Source organism: Triplophysa dalaica, chromosome 6 (genome assembly GCF_015846415.1).
Source record: "Triplophysa dalaica isolate WHDGS20190420 chromosome 6, ASM1584641v1, whole genome shotgun sequence".
Taxonomy (NCBI): domain Eukaryota; kingdom Metazoa; phylum Chordata; class Actinopteri; order Cypriniformes; family Nemacheilidae; genus Triplophysa; species Triplophysa dalaica.
Window position 1 is genome coordinate 15,198,631 of NC_079547.1, and position 14,285 is coordinate 15,212,915.

Consider the following 14,285-nt stretch of genomic DNA (forward strand, 5'->3'; position numbering starts at 1 on the left):
ATGATTTACCTATTTCCGTGGGTCCTGCATATTAACGTATTGGCCCTCCAAAGTAGCAATTGGGGACATTTAAATTTCCCTGGATAGAAATATGCTAAATAGTCTCCGTTAGTAGATCCATGAACGGGGCGGAGTTTAGGACCCAGCGGTCGGCCAGCACAATTGTGCTCTTGTGTCGTGGAGAGAGGGTGATTGCTGCTTATGGGATATTGACACTGGGACAGAAAAGGAAAAATATGAAAAATACCTTTGCTCTGTTTATTTCAACGCTGCTGATTTGAAGACAGCCTTGCGAAGCTCATTGCGTTGTGTGATCGTCCGGTAACAGCGGATTTTTTGGATGCGAGGTAAGGGTGCAGCGCGAACAATACTGCTCGTGTCTCCACATAGGGCTCAGTGTGCCAGTTACCCAGGCAGTGGGGCCTGCTGCTTTCTACAGATCCTTTATGACTGGGATTTCAGCATCCGGCAAACTGAGACGTTATTAGCGATACCCATACATTGCGTTTAAGTTTAAGTTTGGGTTATTCCGGGAGTGGAAGTTGTAGTCACTGTAAAGTATGCGTCATGTAACGTTAGGGTGGCTCGAGTTTGGCGCCAAGGCCGTCAGTATCCCTCAAGCGTTCAGCAATGGAGGACACCACCAACACATAATGCTCACACATAACGTTAACTATTGTACACCGAACATTACTTTGTGTGCTCCGATATTTATTTGGTTCTATGAACTTGCATAACTTATTGTTGACCCAGCATTCACTACATAAATTGCATGGGCATGAATGTACATTTATGCATGTTAACTTTGTTAGGTAAATCCTCACAACAGTGTTCAAAGGATTGCTAAATATGTTTCAATTCGTTGCATCAGGCTTTCGGTGTAAAGGGGGTGAGGTGATAGTTTAAGTGTCGTTTAGTTGTTAAAGGTCTTGTGGTAGTTGCATCCACAAACGTATTGGTCCCTGATACATTAGGGTATCCACGTTGAGCATTATTAAGACGTTACTTCTGTAAATATAATGTGTTATGTACTTTCGAATGTTAAAAACTGGCACACTACAAAATTCCATGTTATTCATATGCGAGTTGCACCCACAGTGCAACAAAAAGTTTGGAGCGGAAGTACAGTGAATGGAATGCGGGAATGCCCTCCCCGAGCATCCGTCCTCCCTCTCTGGTTCGCGCGAAATTCGTGACCGTAGACTTTAATCAGCAGCATGGTTCTTTTCGAGAGTCACTTTACTTTAACATAATTTCCAAATAGGAAGAATATAAAAAGATGCATCAAACAAAGCAGATTACAAAACTGAATAGAAAACACGCGTGTTTAAATGGGGAGGTTTGCTTGAACACTAAGCCACTGTGAGATGGGTTGTGGGGGGAAATGGCTCTTAATAGCCGCTGATCTGCTTGGGGGTGTGGGATGGTCGCTCTGGGCAGAGCATTGTGCTTTATCATGGCACCATAGGGGTGGGGGTTGGTTTCCATGGTTGTCATTTTGTCATGCCATTTTGGACACCAAAGCATGGCTAGCCTGTGATAAACAGAACTGGTTGTCCCTTGCCACAACTTTCTTTTAAAACAACCTCTGCCTGGTCAAATCTCTTACATCATTTGCCATTCTCACTTCTAAAATGCAGGCTAGCTGATCTTTCGCACTCATTCTTAATAATGCTTGTTTTTAAATCATCCAGACGGTGTGTGGGAAGTAGTTTGTGCGTCAGAAGCAGATGTTCGCATTTCTGTTGCTGTCACAAATGTGGCTTTAGTTCCATGTCAAAAATCTTTCAGGTAGTGGTCGAAGATGAATGTATTTTGTTTACGTAGTCTGACATTACAGAAAACAATGGTCATATGTTTGCAGTTAATTCATTGAAACGGGCTCAAGTTGATCGATTTGATCTTATGGGGAACTTTTTTTATGTTAGAGATCTATAATTTTGCTATTAACGGGATAGTTCACTCATAAACACAACCAAATTTTGTTATACTAAATTGCCATACTTTGGTGTGCAAAACACTCAAGCTATTAAAAAAAGAAGTAAAACAGAAACACAGTTTGGCATCCGTTGACTTCTATTGGATGGACACTACTTCTCAAACATTTCTCAAAATATCTTCTTTTTTGTGCCGCCGGTAATAAATTACATGGGGAGGGGGGGTGGGGGTAAGATATGGATGACAGAATGTTTATTACTGTCCCTAAATTATTGTAATAAATCTTTAATATAACAAATGTCAAATATGAGAAAGGTTAAAGTGAAGTCACTTGGTAGAAAAATTACATTAATAATGATGATTAATGTTGATTTCACCCGTTTACACCTAATATTAATATCTCAGGTGACCGTGACCCATTTACTATTGTTCATCTTATATACAATGGTATTAATGCCTGGGTGGAATGTTTTAAATGGAAGCTTCTGTGACCACTTTCAGGCAGATTTCAAAAAGCGGATCTCTAATTTTGTGACCACTTAAATATTGATGGAGCACAAAAGCGTACTGTTGAGATTATATAGCTATATAAACTTAAAATGTTGGTGCTTGTTATAGCAAGTCTATTTATTTTACTGAGCGTATGCTTAATGCTCCTCACATTATTTTGATTATTGTGAATGTAGGTCATTATGTGTAGGAGCACACTTTTAACTTTGTTCAAGCTTTTCTGAGCTTATTACACTCGCTGCTTCAGCTGCAGTCTCTGGACCTTAGGGGGTCTGGCTTGACGCCTCCACTACATCCTGTATACCAAACCCTTACATAATACGGTATCTTTTATGTCAGAATTAGGCGGTTTCTCCTGTGGGCTGAAATTGTAGCTATATAACTAAAGCTTAATTTCCTTTCTAGGGGGATTGATATGCAGACAGTAAAATGGCTGGAAAACCTTTAGGTTCTTGTTTTTGTTTATATTAAGTGACCATGTCTCCCAGGGAGCGCTCTGCTTTTAATTCACTGTAGTACATGGTGCCAAGTAGGCAAATTCCATCTCAACTCCTCTTGTACCATTTCCTTTCTGTAGTATTTTTAGTGTCAGTACTGGAACACTGATGCTTATATAGAAAGAACTGACAAGTCAGACTATCACAAAAATATCCAACTCCCTGATAACACTTACCGCATGTAAAATAAATTGCATTTATTTTTTAATGTTCATATTCATACCTGCTTGGTGGTACTGTCCAAGTTTGCCTTTCGTCAACAAACATTAAGGTTTTATGATAGGTCCCAGAATCTAGGTAGTTTTTATCTTTTGATCAGTAAAAATTACTCTATTCTGAAATGTGATTGCTTTCAGGAGCTTTGCTAGTAAACTGTGCTTTAAAAGTGTGTCTGGGCATATATTTATATATGTGGGACGGGTTGGCAGCAATTGCTCAAAGCGAGACCGGTTAATATTTATTTAAGGAGGCCACTCTCAGTCAGGTATTAAGGCAAAATAAACTGTTTCATAGACCCTTTACTGACTGACCATCTCACTTTTAATTTACAGCTTGTTCCTCATGTGTGTTTCTTTGTTTTCCAGGCATGACCTGGCGGCAAAAGAAGCACGGCGGATGAATACAGTAGCATGCGCTTTAAATTTATGGTGAGTAAAAATTGCTGAACGACAGGAACTGTTTAAACCGCCTCAAACCGTGTCTACACGCGAAGACAATAGAATGTATTAGAACCTATTATAATAAAATAAAAAATGATTTTATAACCTTAGAATGAGCTATTTCTATCTACATACACCACAGGTCCCATTGCATGAAATTCGTCATGTTGCCCTAAAACAGACAAACCGCTCTAATAAGTTCTTCTGCAAAGAAGCGAAAACGTGACGACATTCTATATATACTACAGAAAATCTTAAATATTTCAGTGCCAGTATCCGTTTGACTGTGTAAAATAGAATGTGGTTGAATTGCAACTATTTAACATTTCCCCTTACAGGAAAAGTCCATATCAAAATTGTGTTATTTTTTACTCGTTCAATATGTTTTAAGACCTCTAAAGGCCTGTTTATACACAAGCCTGGCTCCGCTTCGCGAGCCTCCGCTGACCGTGCGCGCAACTCCCCAAACGGACGAAACATTTATACTTGAAGCGTTCGCTGTTGAGTTATTATTTGAAACGACAGGGGGCGCGGCGCACAAATGAAATTGTCCTGTAAATCCGCAGGAACTGGAAGAAAAGTAGGAATTTTACCGGAATAACGTCAGATCATTCAGAATGGTGTCTTGCGAGCAGCTGCTTGACAAGGAAACGTAGGAGATTTTGTGTTGTTGCTACTTCCAAAAAAAGGGGGGGAAAGGAGATGGAATGTTCGCCCACTGCATGCCACAAAACGTGGAGATGTAGAATACATCGCTCCTGTGAAGCAGATGCGTGTGATTGACGGGGAAATGCATTTCGATCTATTGTTTGTTGATTTAATACATTTTTACATCAAACTTTTTGTTCACTCATTCATTTTTGTGCATAATTCAGACACACTTCTACATATTGTTGGTTAGGGACTGCTAAATGTACATTACCATAGAATAACCCATTGGATTTCTTTATGTTATATAAAATGAGAAGATATAAGAACAGTGCAAAGTAGCAATGTTAATAAAGATTGTTTTATTCTGAATACAATAGAAAACAGACACATTGATCATAAACGTTGTCTGTACAGGCGTACCTGTTCAGCCAAAATCTCTTCAAAGCTTTCATGTTGACTGCGGCGCTGCGCGAACTGTTCGCTCGAGTTATAAAAAATGTTGTGCACGCCGCCACGAGAAATGAGCTCGCGCTCACCCAAAGATGACGTCATATTTTGCGCGCGCACCCAAGCGAACTAGCGAATGCGTCGAGTATAACCAGGCCTTTAGTGGCTCAATTTAAAAAAATTTAAGCAACGACAATATTTTATGTGCGAAGAAAACAAACTAAAATAATGACTTTAATCGATATCTCCATTGTCTTGTCAGTCTATGGTGCGCGTTCATGAGAGCACTTCGACGCATGCACATTCAGTTACTCTAATACTCGAAATACTCTCATTTTGCGAAGATCAGCTTGTATAGGTCTGCTTGTTAACACAGAGTTGCGCTTCCTGATGGTCAGTCATGCGTTTGCCTCCACCGAATGCGCATGCGTCAAAGTGCTCTCGTGAACGCGCACCATAGACCGACAAGACAGATAAATAAAATATATTGGTTAATCAGTTTGTTTCTCGCAGAAAGTATTCTTGTCGCTTCAAAATAAATAAATTGGGCCACTATGAGCGAATGGACCAATTGAACGATGTTAGTACTTTTCTGGACCTTAACAACAACTATAACTTTGATGTCTATGAGGTGGCCTGAGAATCTCTCAATTTTACATAAAATATCTTTATTTGTGTTCCGAAGACACAGAGAGGTCGTAAAACAGGTTGAATGTCATGTGGGCGAGTATAAATATAGAAAATTATTTAGGTCTAAGAGGTTTGGCTGATAAAAATGTTTGAAAACTCCTCGTCTCAAGTGTATATTACACCCTCATTGTTTGGAACTGTATCTTCTAGTGGGCAATTTTAAGGATGCTTTTAAATGTCATTGCAGGATACGTCAGGATGAAACGACTCAGGGCTTCAAGCAGCAGTGACAGTTCAGACAATGAGAGTAAGTACAACTGAGCCATACTGAATTCTTCATGAATTTAGTTGTCATGCAACCATACATGGAGCATTAATAGAGTTGTACCGAATACTGTTTGACTTCTTTCAACCACTGTGTTGTAAAGGTCCTTCAACGTCCTTCTCATCTAACAAGTATGGGAGCAAACCAGGCACCCCCGCCTCTGCTCAGAAGAAACCGGCAGAGGTATGAACAGAAAATTGTATTTGCCTTGATCATAACCTCGGTAGCTTATCCCGATGTGTGGACCTATTCTCTAAGCAGGTGTTCAGAAAAGACCTGATCAGTGCCATGAAGCTGCCAGACTCTCATCATGTGTCTTCAGAGGATTATTACCTGCTGGCTGACACCTGGAAGCAGGAATGGGAAAAAGGCGTGCAGGTGACCGCCAGTCCGGATACCATCCCTCAATCGTCTGTGAGGTATGATGCATGCTTCCATTACAGAGCACTTTTTATTTACCCACAATGGCATTCACCTGCGAATGGTTGTTGTTTTTATGCGGTCGTAAAAACGTGGGTGGTTTGGATAAGTTACTAATGAAAAATTACCATGTTTTTTAGATAGAAGAGACCACTTATATGTGATCTTTCTGTATTTATTAGAGTATTAACAGAGAAGCCAAAGGAAATCCTCTTCACCAAACCAAGGAAGTATATTCAGTGCTGGAGTCAGGACTCTACAGAGACGGGCTACGTCAACATCAAGGAGCTGGCAGAGGCTATGTGCAAATACGATCTTGATGATATGGATCTATACTGGCTCCAGCAGCTCAATGCAGAACTTGGGCAGATGGGTAAGCCAGTAAAAAGACCATGTTTAGTTGATTAAGTCGATCTCATAAAATTCCAACATGATCATCATAGCATGATTTGTTTCCTGTAGGTGATGGGCCGGTGGATGAGTTGACAGTGGAGCGGGTGATGGAGGCCCTGGAGAGGCAGTGCCATGATAACATGAACCACGCCATTGAGACAGAGGAGGGCTTGGGAATAGAGTATGATGAGGATGTTATATGTGATGTGTGTCGCTCGCCTGACAGCGAGGAAGGCAATGACATGGTCTTCTGTGACAAATGCAACATTTGTGTACACCAGGTGAGTCACTAAAGACTGGTTTGTACTAAGAATGAAGCCAAACTAGTTTTTTTTCCAGACAGAGTAACAAAGAACATTTGCATACGTGCAGCGTTGTTTTAAAATTGACTCATTGAGGTTGATGTCACTTGTGATTAAATGAAGGAAATCACATACGAATAAAAACCATAGGCACACCTTTTCCAAATACACTTGACTAATACTTAACTTTCAACTTTTAACACTATAATTTCTTCTAATTAACAATAATAATAATAAAAACTTTTTATGCTGTTCTCTACTTCCTTAGTTTCATTAATAATCCTTCTTGTAAAAATGGTTCGTTTTTTATTATTTTTGTTGGCTCCTAAATGTATACCCAATTATTATTTTTAAAATTTTGGATAATGTTGGTACTCAAACAACATTGGCCCCATTTACTTCCATTACATGCACATAAAGCAAAGATTTCACAGAATGTATATTTTTGAGTTCCACAGAAGAAAGATTCACACAGGTTTTAAACAAAATAAGGGTAAATAAATAATGACAGTGTTGTTATTATTATTAAATAATGACAGTGTTGTGCTTTAATGTAACTCTGTTTAAGAGCATTGCGTTAACAACGAAAGGTTGTAGGTTCGATCCCAGGGGATTACAAATATCTATGTATAAATGTATAGGATCATGCAATTTAAGTCGCTTTGGATAAAAGCGTCTGCTTAATGCGTAAATGTTATTTTTGGGTGAACTATCCTTTATAAGTCATGGAAATGTTATGGAGGTTTCTACATATTTTAACCACAAGATTCCTTTGAGGTTAAATGCTTTCTGTTTTTCTTTAAGTCACTTTGGATAAAACCATCTGCTAAATGAATAATTATTATTCATATACAGTAAGCTTTATAGTGCCATAATACAGTTTTCAAAATTTTATTCTGTTTTAGGCTTGCTATGGCATTGTAAAAGTGCCAGTTGGAAACTGGCTGTGCAGGACATGTGTGCTTGGCATCACTCCTCAGTGCCTTCTGTGTCCCAAAAGAGGGGGTGCCATGAAGGCCACCAGGGCGGGCACCAAATGGGCTCATGTGAGCTGTGCACTCTGGATACCTGAAGTAAGTTGTGTTAGAAGCTAAATGGAATCGCAGCAACATTATATTTGAGTATTTACACACTTAAATGTGTTGGTATATTTATCAAATATACCAACATGCATCTGATTGTCAAACTGACTGAATAAAAATAGTGTGTGGTCCTTTAAATAACCAAATACCTCGTTGTTCAGCATCCGGGAAAAGATGACGCCTTGCAAATTCTTTTTTGGCTGTTATAAGCCTCCTAAGGTGTTAGTTACTCAAATAAAAAAAAACTCCAAAGATTGTTTACACACCACACAGAGTATCTGTGACTGTGCACAGCTTGTGAAATGAGGTAAACGCTGTTCAGTTTTCGATTGGGGGTCCGTTGCTAAGCGTCTGGTCTTATCATTCTACCCCTGCTTCGTTTCACACTGCGCACGTTGGTAACGGAATGCAGGGTTAACCCTGCAAAGGCGGTGCTAGCCCTGCTTCGGAGCAGGGTTTCATAACCCCGGGTTAACTCCGCTTCAAAATTACAAGTGTGAAACATTCTTTTACGCGGTGTTAAAAGCGGGGCTTAGAATGAAGATAACCCGGGGTTAATCACATGTGAAAAGGCCTATACTGGCCTTACGAACCAGGTACATCCCACCTTCCCTGTTCTAAAGAAATTTCTAGAGTTTTCTGATGGTGACAATTTGAAAATGATTTTCAAATTTTAAAAGAAACGTTTTTGTTAATTTGCAATATACCGGTATGCTGATATATCGTAATTTAGGAAAAATACAGAAAAAGATTGATGCTATATTAAAATAAATATTACCACAGTAATTATAACACAACAGAATTGTACATGAACTATAAAAAGGGTCGGGCAATTTTTTTTTTCACATTGTAATTTATTTTTGCTTTTAAGAAAAATACGGCTTTTTATGATCCCTTTAATATTGTTTGTATGTATTCATTTACATTTCTGTCAAAGTAAATATATTTAAATATTTGTGTGTTTGTGCTTAGGTGAGCATCGCATGTCCTGAAAGGATGGAACCCATCACCAAAGTGTCACACATTCCACCCAGTCGCTGGTCGCTCATCTGTAGTGTCTGTAAAATCAAGACAGGAGCCTGCATTCAGGTAAAAAAAAAGTGTTTCTGTATTATAGAATCTATGTTATTAAGGTTTTTTAACACTCTCTCTCACTTTCCAGTGCTCGGTTAAAAACTGCACCATCCCTTTCCACGTCACTTGCGCTTTCGAGCACAATCTGGAGATGAAGACCATCCTGGACGAAGGTGACGAAGTCAAGTTTAAATCCTACTGCCTGAAGCACAGCAAACCCAAAGCCGGAGAACCGGGCTTGAGTCCGGCCCGACACAAACCCCCAACCGAGACCGAGAAACTGGGCCTGAGGGCTCAGAAGCTCCAAGAGCTTGAGGAGGTGTTTTACACGCTTGCGCATCCTGAAGAAGTGGCCGAGGACCTGGGGCTCCCTCTTCACCTGCTGGACTTCATCTTTCAATACTGGAAGCTGAAGAGGAAAATCAACTTCAATAAGGCTTTGCTGCCACCTAAAGACGATAATGAAAATCTTCTGCTGCAGCCGCAGGAGGACAGCATCCACACACGCATGCGCATGTTCATGCATCTGCGCCAGGACCTGGAGCGGGTGGGTACTCCTGATGTTGGCATAAATGCGGATTTACGTGTTGTGTTTGGGAAATCTTTTCCTTTTGTTCCTACAAAACAAATTGGTCACTATAAAATATTTACCATGATTTAATGAAATGAAAAATATATTATTCAAAATAACTTGAAAAATGATATTCATCACAATAAAAAATGTGCATTATTTTGTCAGTGGATGAATAAGCTTTTTTGCTGCCAGTTGTAGATATGGCATTTACCAGAAAAGGCTTACAGGGCAATGCCAACCAGCTAAACCTTGATGTTCTTAGTTTCTAGCGTGTTTTTGATGGCAAGAATCATAAAAAACATACAATTCCGAGTGTAAGCATTTCTGCTAAAAGTTCAGTCACCTCTTCTGCGTCTGAACCCTCAATCAGATACAGTTAAATTGATCAACTTTTTGGCTGTTTTCTGTTAATCATTTACTAACAGGTAAACTATTGCCTTCACAGTGAATGTCTTGGTTGGTTGGGAAGCATATCCAAGTTATTGATCGCTTATTTTTTATGTTGCCTTCATAAAAGATAACTATTGCAAAAAGATGGCTTTATTGGGCAACAAAAATAGTCGAAACCGCTTACACATGCAGTTTTAATATTATAAAATGGTGCTGTGTCAGATGAAATGTACATTCCACAGATGCGGGAAGTTTAATGCATGCTTACAGATCTGATCTTTATGTCTGTGTGGTTTTATCAGGTGAGGAACTTGTGCTACATGGTGAGTCGAAGAGAAAAACTGAAGTTGTCTCAAAGTAAAGCTCAGGAGCAGATCTTCAATCTTCACGTTAAGCTCATCAACCAAGAGTTGTCTGCAGGTAACAGATACTTTCCTGATATTTTTGGAAACGCAAATGATATGATTAAGTGATGATAAACGATGATGAATGAGTGCAGGACTGCAGAGTAATTTCTTCGTTTTCATTGACAGGGCTTCCAGTATCTAGTTCTTTAGAGAACCACTTAATCCACCCTCCTCCCAGGATAACCTTAAAACTCAAAATGCCCAAAGTGTCGCTTGGCAATGGCAAAACCAGCACCAAATCTGGAAACGGACCTTTGTGCCCAGATAACAGTGGTAATGTGTATGACCTCAGTGAGGGAGGCATCGGTCAGGGAAAGCCTCAGCTCCATCAAGGTCGGCCCCGGACGGAGGAGCGGGTTAACGGTCTCATCCCTAATTCAATCTACATTCGAAGAGACGGCGGCACTCCCCCCTTGGCCGTGAAGCAGACGGGCAAACCCCTGGCACTGCATGCGGCCCTCCACGGTCAGTCATCCAACGGGAAAGGTAAACCCGAACAGGAGAAATCCCGTCAACCGAAATCAAATGGCATTACTGAGAAGCCTGTACGTCAAAGAGACAATTCCTGCCAGGTGTCCACCGAACAGGAAACGGGTACTGAGATTCCAGAGAAAGCTCAAGCAGGTGGCTTCCACAAAACGTCCCTGGAGCACTTCAGTAGATCCTTAAAAGAGGCCACTGTCAGTTTAGTAAGGACTGAGGACCTCCGGGCTTTCGAAAAGAACGCACGCAAGTCCTCCGGCTTCACCAAACCTGTTTTGGGTGAGCGGCCAGTAGGAGGCAGCAGAACGTACCTGGAGAGCGACGGTTACTGCCCAGATGCAGAGCTCAGTGACTCTGAGCCTGAGGCTAAGAGACGGTCCCGGCAGGGAGGTCGAGTGCAAAACCAGAAGAGTCCTGCTGGGGATTACATCAAATCCTCCGGACGAACAAAACTGTCGTTTGGCTCTAGGACATCAGTGCAAAGGTGACAATCTTCAAAAGCAAAAGCTCAAACCCACTGCCACATTACCGTAAATACTTCGGTAATCAGAACTGTCAGACTCTTTCTCTGGAAATAGTTCTCCTCTGTTGAGGATCAGGCGGTAGTCGCTGAAAAAAGGTGTTACAAAACCAGACCTCAGCCTTCCTGTGTGAGCCGTGTAGATTCACTTCTCACTGAAAAGAAGTGCCAAACAATTATCTCTGGTGGATTGGCGCAGACTCATCTGTTTTCACGATGAGTCTGTCTTTTCATAATGGTTATGACTGCTTTCAAACTTTAGTGTATCGGTAAAGAACACCATATAAACTTGGTCTTGTACTGTAGGTTTTATGAGTGTTGAAGCAGTGTTTCTGTACATAATGACTTAAAAAAAATAATGAACCTCAGTTTTTAGACTGTACATAGTAGTTTGTGTTAAAATGTGGAATCTGTTGAGATGATTTCCACGCGATGAAACCTTCTTTCTTACCGATATGGTTATGCAAATAAATAAAGACATGAGAACTCTGGGACAAATGTTTGTTCTGAGTATCTGAGTTTGGCTGTCAATTCATTTCTGTTTTATCTCCCTCTCTGCCGTTTTCTCTCCTTTCTTGCTTTGTTGCATAGTCCTCTTGCTGCTTTTTTACAGAAAGTGTTCAGTTCAAGTAACAGTTTATTTTGAGAACACAAAACGCAGTGTTAACAGTCTTACAATGACTCATGACTCATACTACATGACCATTCACGTCCAACTGCAATTTCCATTTCCTAAATCTTAAAGTATAATTTGATCCCCAATTCTGATTCATCGATTTTATTGACTGATAAACAAAGGATTTCCGTAGTCTTTTCATTCTCAGCATGTGGTTCTCAGGGTCTTCTATATGATGGCAGAGGTTGGTATTTAAAACATGGGGAGGATCAGACATCGTTGGACCTGTCATAGACAAAAAAAATATTAAAGCATGTTTAAGTTCAGTCCGGGGCTGTTTAAAATATTTAATCGCTATTAATTTAATGATTTTGTCAATATTGCATTTATGTCAGAGAAAACGGTATTCTTAAAATAAATGTTAAGATTTGGTGGATTATGCAGTTAGACTTTACAATAAGGTGCTATTAGTTAACATAGTAAATGCATTAGCTAACAATAAATAATTTAGTTTTTAAGCATTTATTAACTATTTTTAATGTTAGTTCATGTCAATACAGTTATTAATGTTAATTCATGGTGTATTAACTAATGTTAAAAAGTGACAACATTTGATTTTAAAAGTGTATTATTAAATGCTGAAATTAATATATGTTATAGAAGTATTGTTCATTATGTTAACTGATGCATAGACTAATTGATAACAAATCTCACCTTAATGTATAGTGTTACCAATGATGCTATCTTAAATATATGCAGCAGGCTCACAAGAAAATATTACTCGGGCGACAAATATGTGGAAATGCTTAATGTAATGATATCCTTTTTAAACAATAATTTAAAGAGGCATTCATCCGTCGCCATTTGTTAATAATATCAACATAACATTATTTGTTGAGCTTTGATAATAAATACAAGTTCACCATACAGATGACTGCTTTGTTTCAACACCGTTTCATGGTTTCATTTATCAATAAATTACTTCTTAATGTTATCATTTGTCAGTAATCCGGTGCTGTATGATGTGCATTCCCACAAATCACGTCAGATTGAATAAACGCATAAACCCATTATTTGATCACACGCATTTACGCTTTTATTATGACAGCCCTAGAATGGTCCATTGGTGTTACCAGAGTTTTAAAGAGAAAGTGGCAGTCTAGTTTCTGTACTTGAAATTCTTTTATTTTAATAATCAGTGTGCGTTTACGCCAATCCATTTATCTGTCTTTTCCAAGTACAAGAAATGGTCTGTTAATTGGAACTGTTGTTTTACAGCCATGTCATGCTTTGCAGTGTTTGGCTCAGGAGAAATGGACCTTATTTGGCCTTAGAGACTACTAAAGTGTTTGTTATTGATTTTGTTAGTTTATTTCGTATCTATCACTAGTGTATCCGTATCCTAAAGGAAGTGCTTCTTTCATCTGGTTGTACACTCACATCAAACATTTTACATTTAGCAAACATAGATTCATCAATCTGTAATTTTTGTTATGTAATCTACTAGCTTTACAGGAAATGACTCGTGCACTGTTACACAGTGATAAGCTGGAAATACTGTAATAGATGGGAAAATTGTCCCTTTTGAAAAAAATCGCATTGTATTCCTATTACTTTGACACCACTCGATAATGACTACTTTTTTATTAACAGGCAAAGCAATATTATATAATTCCAGACTCAGATTTCAAAAATGTTGTTAAAAAATAACCAAACAGACTTTCACAGTATGGACACAAAACGCCATTTTCTTAAATAAAATCATGTTTTGTGTTCAATGGATGAAAGTTATACAGATTTGGAATACCATGAGGGTGAGTAAGTAATGCAGCAAATGTATAACCTTTAATTTTGTGTTCCACTGAAGAAGCATTTGTAAGAACATCCATATTCATTTGTAATAATAAAAGTGTGATATATTGTATATTAATATTTAATTATACAGTCAGGTCCATAAATATTGAGACGTGACACAATTCTAACATTTTTTGCTCTATACACCATCACAATGGATTTCAAATGAAACGAACAAGATGTGCTTTAGCTGCAGACTGTCAGCATTAATTTGAGGGAACATCCAAATCAGTTGAATGGTGTAGGAACTACAACAGTTTGCATATGTGCCTCACACTTGTTAAGGGACCAAAAGTAATGGGACAGAACAATAATCATAAATCAAACTTTCAATAAATCAAACTTTTTTGCAGTCAATTACAGTCTGAAGTCTGGAACACATAGACATCACCAGACGCTGGGTTTCATCCCTGGTGATGCTCTGCCAGGCCTCTACTGCAACAGTCGTCAGTTCCTGCTTGTTCTTGGGGCATTTTCCCTTCAGTATTGTCTTCAGCAAGTGAAATGCATGCT

At 39.1% G+C, this 14,285-nt stretch overlaps 1 protein-coding gene across 2 annotated transcripts; it reads left to right on the plus strand.

The window, feature by feature from the left end:
• The first annotated feature begins 154 nt into the window (after positions 1-154).
• Positions 155-11,820, plus strand: jade3 (jade family PHD finger 3). Of its 2 annotated transcripts, none has more exons than XM_056751379.1 (12): positions 155-347; positions 3,530-3,592; positions 5,580-5,639; positions 5,761-5,840; positions 5,916-6,076; positions 6,260-6,450; positions 6,540-6,751; positions 7,678-7,845; positions 8,827-8,943; positions 9,017-9,475; positions 10,195-10,312; positions 10,426-11,820. In XM_056751379.1, exons 3-12 carry the CDS (start codon positions 5,591-5,593, stop codon positions 11,268-11,270), a joined length of 2,400 nt encoding a protein of 799 aa, XP_056607357.1. In that variant the 5' UTR covers positions 155-347; positions 3,530-3,592; positions 5,580-5,590; the 3' UTR covers positions 11,271-11,820. The 2 variants fall into 2 exon arrangements, with proteins under 2 accessions (XP_056607357.1, XP_056607358.1); XM_056751380.1 differs by having other exon boundaries at positions 5,919-6,076.
• Positions 11,821-14,285: the final 2,465 nt, after the last annotated feature.

Bases quoted from the DNA above. Each gene is read 5' to 3' on its own strand.
- jade3 (XM_056751379.1), top strand. From the start codon at position 5,591: ATGAAACGACTCAGGGCTTCAAGCAGCAGTGACAGTTCAGACAATGAG. The intron at 6,752-7,677 runs GTGAGTCACTAA...ATTCTGTTTTAG, and splicing joins GCAACATTTGTGTACACCAG to GCTTGCTATGGCATTGTAAA. The intron at 10,313-10,425 runs GTAACAGATACT...TTTCATTGACAG, and splicing joins CAACCAAGAGTTGTCTGCAG to GGCTTCCAGTATCTAGTTCT.